This window comes from Nannospalax galili, unplaced genomic scaffold, assembly GCF_000622305.1.
Source record: "Nannospalax galili isolate Female #2095 unplaced genomic scaffold, S.galili_v1.0 scaffold135, whole genome shotgun sequence".
Lineage (NCBI taxonomy): Eukaryota > Metazoa > Chordata > Mammalia > Rodentia > Spalacidae > Nannospalax > Nannospalax galili.
The window spans coordinates 3,444,850-3,453,157 of record NW_008338998.1 but is presented as its reverse complement, the minus strand read 5'-3'; the positions used below and the strand labels follow the sequence as shown (position 1 = coordinate 3,453,157).

Below are 8,308 nucleotides of genomic sequence, written 5' to 3'. Positions count from 1 at the left end.
GGGGGTGGGGGGGCGGGGCTTGAGGGTCGTGGTCTAGTCCTGGTCTGGCCCTCGGCTTTCTCTGCCAGCCTTTGAATGCTCCCAGTGCAGTCTGCCGTCATGCCTTCCCCACCACGAAGGACTGTATCTTCTCAAGTTGTGAGCCAGATTCAATAACTGTCAGGTATGTGGTCACAGGGAGGAGAAAAGCAACGACTACACCACATGAGAAAGACTTTGTTTTATCTGTTCACTTTAATGTATGGTAGATAAGGAAAGAAAGTGCTTAGATTCTGTTGGGAGAAGCCCACTGCTCTTCTGAGCCTTTCCTCTAGGTGGCACTGTTCTACTTCCTGTGTCTTCAAGGCTTTCAATCCCTTCAGCGTTAAGCAGTTTCTCCCGAGTCTGCTTTTGGGGAAAAGACCAATACTGGAATAATTTCAGGTGTGGCAGAGCAACAGGGTCTCCTGGGCCTTTTCTTTGTAAATTCTGCACCACTTGTCACCTCCATTTTCCATTTGCCCTTTCTGGGACCCAAGTAGCAGAGTGGTGTGTGCAGCAGCTCAAACAGATGACAGGACTGACCAAACTCTTTACTAGAAAGTTTTTATACAGTTAAAAAAACAACAAAACAAAACAAAACCCAGAACAAAACCCACTATATTTTCGGAGCTGGAGAGATGGCTCAGTGGTTAAGAGCACTTGCTGCTTGTCCAGAGGACCCAGGTTCAGTTCCTAGCATCTAAGAGCCAACAACCCTCTTTAACACCAGTTCCAGGGGATCTGGCATCCTCTTCTGGCCTCCATGGCCATTGCATGTACTGGTGTACTTCTATACATGCAGGCAACACACATGTAAAAAATTATAAAAAAACAGTATTTCAAAGATGAATAAAATAATAAAAGAAAATGACCCAATTCACAGAGCCTTCCTCAATAATCAAAGAAAACCCTGTAAATACTTGGCAACTTTCTGCCTCTGTAAACCAGCTGCTGTTTTATTGGAGATTGAAGGAAAAGCAAAAGAAATGGCCACTGAATCATCCTAAACACAATAAGCTTCTTCTGCAGTCCTCAGAGACCTGATGTGAGGCCTAGAAGATTGTAAACTTTATTTGTTCACTACGACAGTTCTGTCTCCTCGGTTAAAATGACTGGGTTAGCTGTCCATGGCTACTTTTAGGCACTCCATGCAGCCAGACCCCACAGCAGAGGTGGGAGGTCTTGAGAGTCAGGACACAGCACACAGGGGCTGAGGAGTAAGAGCTCCTGTGTTTGCACAAACGTATCAGTGACAGGAGCTATGGGGAAGGGCTACTTTGGAGCTCCGAGTGCTATGGGAAGACACAGTGAGCTGTGTCGTTTCCTGATAGCACTTTCCTCATCAACAACACTTCAACACACTTTGAAAGCATTTCTGTCCATTCACTGCTATGTATTTTTGCTAATTTCAGAATTCTTTAAATGCTTTTTATGATTTTTCACCATATAACTAGGGATTTGATACCTTATGAATTGGATGTTGATATGGGTTAGTTCATTCATGCAGGCATTCTTCTGTGAGCCCATGAACTTGGGTAGGAATTTTATGATAGCTGCAAAAAGTGGTGGCAGGAATGAGGACTGGGTAGACACCATTCAGATGTCCAGCAGAGGGCAACAAACAGGATGGAACAATGTAGAACCAACTGCATGAGTAGCAGTGGGGGCTGGAGGGATAAGAAGTGGGCCAGGGAACGGGCGAGTGGGAGCAAATGGCTGGATATACGTTTCTTTGTGAGCTGTCCTAAGAGGGTGTGTGTCTGGAGGGTGGTTGGGGAACAGTAGGTTGTTCCTTCTTGCTTTGTGGTTCGCCTTGATGCACCCTCAGCTGTGAACCTCAGCAGCCATGTGGACTCCATACTGCTGCAGGTGGACCTGGCAGGGGCCCTAATGGCTGGTGGCCCAAGTGGTCCAGGGAAAGAAGAGCATGTTGTGGTGACAGTGACCCAGACGGACTCAATGGGCTCCAGGTGGCGACAATCACAACAGGTACAGTTACATATGATTTGAAAGGAACTGTAAAATCCCATTACATCTCATTATAAATTGAGTTTCCTGTTGAATGAATTTGATGGAAGCCAAAAGGCAGTAACACTATTATTAACGAAGCCACTGATGCTTATCCTTTTGCTTTGTCATTGAAATTCCTTTTCTCTTTTCTCTAAAACATTTCTAAAACTCTTGCCATTATAGTAAAATCAGACTCATAAGTTCATCACGCAGATCCATTTTACTAGATTGTCAGGGAAACATTATAGACTTGAAAGCAGTTTTTGTTGTAAAGTGTAACTCAATTTGAGGCTCACCTCACAGTACAGAAGACAGGCAGACACCACAGGTGCCTTATATCTGTGACAATAGCTAAGCACATAGATTCCCAAGCTTCTATGTTTGTGTCTATAGACCCCCACGCAGAGCCTCACCTTCAGCTTCTGCTCTGACAATGTATCTGTGCTTAGGGGGAGAACCAGCCCCAGTGAGAGTCATGGCAGTCAGAGCCTGGGCGTCAAAGACATGACTTATCTCTCTGCAGCCTTACTGTTTCCAAGTCTTCGTGTTAGTGACTCCACGGGATATTCACAGGGACTCCTGTATGGAAGCCATGTCCTGGGTTTGTGAATTCTCCCTGCTATAACCAGCCCCTACAAGGAAACCCTGCTTACATGCAAGGCTGTGCCCCTCATATCTTTCTTCCATGCAGATTATGGTCCACAAAGCAAAATTCTAATTGTAAACAAAGAATGTTTTCTTGTCAATAGCTGATGCAACATCAGCATTCTATACCCTAGCATGGTCTTAGGACAGAAACTTAGCTCCCACATATGAAATGCACAGCTCACTGCAAGTGAACAAGGAGGGCAGATCTGTCTACCTTGTCTGTGATTCTTATGTGGAGGAGGACAGGATATCCCGCTGGCTTTAAAATCTATTTTATAATTAAAAGTTTTAATTGGTATAATATGAACACATACTTTTGTGGTGGAATATGATGGTTTGACACATGTATACAATGTATGATAATTGAATCAGGTAATTAACATTTCTATCTTCTCAAACATATATCGGCTCCGTGTCAGGAAACTTCACACTCGTTGAGTTATTTTGAAACATATCGCACATTGTTGATTATAGTTCCCCTGCTAGGTTACGGATCACTAGAAGGAAGGTTTGCTTTGTAGCTGCCTTCTCAGCCATGCATATTTATTACACAAATTAAATGAGCTGTGCTGTGCCTCCTTGCCCTTGCCAGAAGGCCCTCTGTAACATGCGGGTGCTTTGCACATCCATCTCCAGAAACACAAAGAGCACAAGGGCTTTACTGAAGCTTCCCCCTAAAGAAGCTCTTTGCAAACACGCAAGTATTTTAAGAGGATTTCTATTTTCTTATGTATGTAGTTCTCTGTGGAAACCAATTTTAGAGCTTCTGCTTCCAATTTCTTTTTGATTTGTGGGAAAGACTCCTGTCCTCCCACTGAAAATCCCTTCTCTGGTCCTCAGGGCTGCCCCCTGCTGTGCTGGGCAGGTTTGTCTGCAGCAGATGCTGCTTCAGTCCCGCCCTGTGTGCAGAGGCTGCTGTGACAAAGGGGGTGAAATTTTCTGGGGTAGCCTTGTGCCTCCTGACTGTAAGCAGGAAACAGTTCTAAGGAAGCATTTCCTGCAAGTTGCCTCAGAGGATTAAAAGCTTGTCTATGATTCAAATAACTTGAGTAATTTGCAGTGATTTATTTTACTCATATTCAGTATAGTTGGCCTTCCTGATCTATGGGTTCTAGATTCAAAGATTCAATATTTGTAGTAAAAACTGTGTCTGTTGTAAGTATGTACCCCCTTTTTTCCTTGTAGTTGTTCCTAAAGACTTATTATAATTTCACATTATGGCTTCTACAGGTCACTCACAATTGGACTGTACTTTTAAATCCAAGAAATGAGCACTTGGTGGTGAGCAAGACCTTTGAAATACTAAGCAGGTGGGTTCTTGTGTCTTAGGGCAGGTTTTCTGGGTAAGGCTCACTGCCTTTAGTCTGTTTTCTGCTGATGTAGCAGAACATAGATGACTGGTGACTTCTAAGTACTAGATGTTCATTTGCTTTACTCTTCTGGAGCCTGAGAAGTTTAAGAGCATGGAGCCAACATCTGCTCAGCACACGGTGAGGTGTTCTGGCTGCATCAAAATACATGAGACAGAGCAAGCCTGCCAGCCTGGGTCTCTCTCCTTCTATAGCCATTAAGATCATCATGGGGACTCACTCTATGACCTCATTTAACCCTAAATATGTCCCAAAGTCCCACCTCCAAATACTATCAACATCTAAATTTGGACATTAAGTTTCCAGCACCAGATCTTTTGGGGAATACATTCATACCAGGGAATACATCACTTACTCGAAGAAGTTTGGCCTGAAGGACACCAAGCTTTGGCCCAAATAATGGCAGATGAGTCATGTGATTTGTCATCAAGCACAAAGGCTGTGGGAGCCATCTTAATTATCCTGGTCAGGGCATAAGAGGATTGGCTTCAGTTCCCACTTTATAGCAAAGACATGTTTTAGTAAATGTTTGAATTTTATTATTATATAAACACTATGCCATTTTATGTAAGTCCCTTGAGCATCCTGATTTTGGTATTCGTGGTGGTCCTGGATACATCCTCTGTACACTGTGGGGAATTTTAGGTTTCTTTTGCTTTTCCTTTAACTAAAAGTACTCTGTTTTCAACCTGTGTTCATGGTTACCACGAGTCAGTATGGGCTACTATTATGAAGGCTGAAACATTGCATGTTTATTTACTCACAATTCAAGAGACTGAAAATCTGACATGGAAGTGCTGACAGGCTTTCCTTCTCCTGATGATTTCCCTCTTGGTTTACAAATAGTTGCCTTGCTTCTGTGTCTTTCCTGTGTGTCTGTGTCCTAATCTCTTCTGAAAGACATCAGTCCTACTGGACTAAGGTCTACCCTCATGACTTCATTTAACCATGAAGACCTCCTTAAGGACCATTTCTAGATAATCACGTTCTGAAGTACTGGGGTTAGGAGTTCAGCATATGAATTCAGAGTGGGAGTGGGCCCAATGGGCTCACCAACTTTTAGAAAAGTGATATTCATCATATCGTACTTATTTGTATGCTTCTTGTTTTTGGTGCTTTTTACCACTCTTGGTACAGTTTAAGTAGCTGGCAATAGATGCACTCTGCTGTTTTGATAAAGAGGATAAGAGGATATTAAATGGCCAAACTTATTGTGCAGACTAATTGTTGAAGTGATACCTGTAGAGAGATGGGTGCTACCAAGGAGCCCTTGTTGACTGGTTCAGAAAGACTGTGCCCCACATCTCAGGCACTGGCTTGTATGCAGGGCTTGTCTATCTGTGAGACAATGTGGACTGAATCATTGTGAGATGCCCTGGGTTCTGGTTCTGGCCATACTGACACCAAGGAACCATGAATACAGGTTGAAAATAGAATAATTTTAGTTAAAAAAAAGAAAAAGAAACTAAAATTCCCCACAGTGTATAAGAGGGTGTATCCAGGACCACCAGAAATACTGAAGCCTGGATGTTCAATATAGTATATACAGTAATTACTGACCTAGGATCTGTGTCCCTGGATTGCCTCAAGATCTTTGTTTCATTTTGCAGGGAAGCTGTTTCCATTAGCATCAGTGCCTCCCTCCAACAGACTCAGCTCGTTCCTCTCTTGTTGGCTCATCAGTTCCTCGGAGCAAGTGTTGAAGTTCAAGTGACTGTCGCAGCGGCCATCCTCGCAGGGGTTTACACTCTCATAATATTTGAGGTAAGTACCAGGTCTGCTTCCCATGATCAGTTAGTGTGCATGCTCAGGATATTTTAACTTCTCAGATGATTTGATGGGCTCACTTCTATGCAGTCAAATTGGAATAGCGTCATTCCCAAAGATTAGCATGCCCCTTATTCTAGGTGGAAAATGAAACTGTTCTGAAGTACTTGTGAATCATGGGCGCTGACATAAGAAGATGGGATATGAGAGAACCAGCAAAACTTAGTGAGAAACAGAATACACAGTTTTCTACCTCCTCTGCATGGCTCATTCCATGCATGAACTTGAAGACTGACCTTGACGGGACAAAATTTGAAACTCTCAGAGACTCAGAATCTTCACCTTGTATGATGGACATAGTATGCCCCTTCCATGTATCAGGGGAAGCTCATGAGGGACATGGGAGCTTGAGGCCATGTGTGCGGAAGGATTAACATGTGGCACACTTACCAACTTGCTAATCAAGAGAAATGGGAAACTCTAACGTCCTGGCATTCTGATGTTCCTCGGAAATTATAAATGTGGCTATTCTGTGCGTAGTGTGAAACAAATGACAAATGCTTCCTGGGCTGGTAGGTGTGTTGTTGGTTTAACTGTGATTTACAGCACATTGACAAGAATGTTGGCTCCGCATGCAGAGCCTGCAAGGTGAGCAGATGATGGGAACCTGAAGAGGTGATTGTTAGTGAGCTTGTGTATCTGAGAAATACTTTGGAACTGCCAGATAGATGACTGACAGGTGGAACAGCCAGGAAACTTCCAGAACTTTGTGTGTGGCAGTCCACTCAGCCTAGTGAGGTATATTAACAACAGTACTTCAAGTCCTGGGTTACTGAAAAAGGTCCAAATCTATGACTTTTTTATTCTAGAACAGATTTATTCCCTTCAATATTTATTTCGTTTATTTCTAATCAACACTATCATTGTTTTTTTTGAGTTCTGATTAGCTGCATGGCTCAACACCTGGGACCATTCCTACATTCAGCAACAGCTGGGTTAGTGGGTCTGGAGAAACCAGGGGAAGGCTTCCAGAGGGTCTCCTTTCCTAGGAGAGACATACAGAATGTCTGCTTCCTGCCTCCAGCAGCAAAGGATGGTGGCATGTACTCTATATCTTTGGTCAGGGAGCTTGTCTGAGATGCAGAGTCTTGTTGAAGTTGGTCAGTTGGGCACCTTCAGCCTAAAAGCACCATAGACTCACAGAAGGAAGGTAGCATTATGGCACAAGTCACATCTTCATAGTTGTGCTCTTGTCCCCTGATGTGGCGTAGGTCTCTAGAGCTCATCCCCCTATGCAACTGTTTGAATTTCCTCATATTCCCCTCCCCACACTCTGCATATCCTCTAGTAATCCCTTTTCTTCTCTCTTCCTGTACTAGCCCACTTTCAATTGCTGTGACAAAACACTCTGACCAATACCAACTTAGGGAGGAAAGGGATTATTTGGCTTACATCTCCTGGGTCACAGTTCATCAGGGAGCCCAAGGTAGGAACTCAGGGCAGGAACTTGGAGGCAGGAGCTGAATGAAGCACAGGCCATGGAGGAACGCTGCTTACTGGCTTGTTCCCCTGGTCCCTGCTCAGCCTACTTTCTTATACAACATAGGACAACCTGCCCAGGGGTGACACCACCCACAGTGGACTGGGCCCTCCCACATCACTCAGTAATCAAGAAGATGCCCTACAGACGTGGCCACAGGCCAGTCCTATGGAGGAAATTCACCAGTTGAGGCTCCCTCTACTTAGGTGTGTCAAGTGGACAACTAAAGCTATCCAGTGCAGTTCCTTTTTGAGATCCACATTTTAAGCTTCTGTATGTGTGATATTTGTCTTTCTGTGTCCAGCTTATTTCACTCAGTACAACGTCCTCCGTTTCCATCCTTGCCACAAATGGCAAGATTTTGTTTTTATGATTGCATACTTTTCCACATTCTTTATCTGCTCATCTTTCCCTGGGTACCTCGGTTTCTTTTCTTGGCTGTTGTGAATAGCGCTGCAGTAAACATGGAAGTACAGATACCTTCAACATGTTCACTTCAATTCACTTGAATCTGTACTGAAATAGCAAGATCATGGAATGGTCTACTTTGGTGTCTGAGGACCCCCAGACACTGAGACACTGTTCTCTACAGTGGCTTGTACTTATTTACATTCCCAACAGTGGTGTGTAGCTTTCCTTTACATCTTTGCTAGCATTGGTTGTGGTCATTTTTCCCTAGGGAGCCGTGAGCTCTCATGGTGATTTGCATTTCCTTAATGACTAGTGATATTGAACCTTTTTCATACACTTGCCCCATGCCAATTTATTTTATTTAATTAATTAATTTTTTTTTGGTCTTTTTGAGACAGGGTCTCCCTGTAGTCCCAGCTATTCTGGAATTCACTATGTAGACCAGGCTGGCTTTGAACTCACGGAGATCCGCCTGACTCTGCTTCCCAAGTGCTGGGACTACAGGCGTGCGCCACCTCACCCAGCTGCCAGTTTACTTTTT

The 8,308-nt window shown here is 43.8% G+C and overlaps 1 protein-coding gene across 2 annotated transcripts in view; it reads left to right on the top strand.

Moving 5' to 3' along the window:
- Oca2 (OCA2 melanosomal transmembrane protein) overlaps positions 1-8,308 on the top strand; it is a 378,404-nt gene that overhangs the window by 88,535 nt on the left and 281,561 nt on the right. For both annotated transcript variants that reach the window (XM_008833639.2, XM_008833638.2), the window contains exons 7-9: positions 1,850-2,010; positions 3,910-3,989; positions 5,660-5,813. In XM_008833639.2, coding sequence (XP_008831861.1) covers positions 1,850-2,010; positions 3,910-3,989; positions 5,660-5,813 — 395 coding nt within the window. The remainder of the gene's footprint in view (positions 1-1,849; positions 2,011-3,909; positions 3,990-5,659; positions 5,814-8,308) is intronic.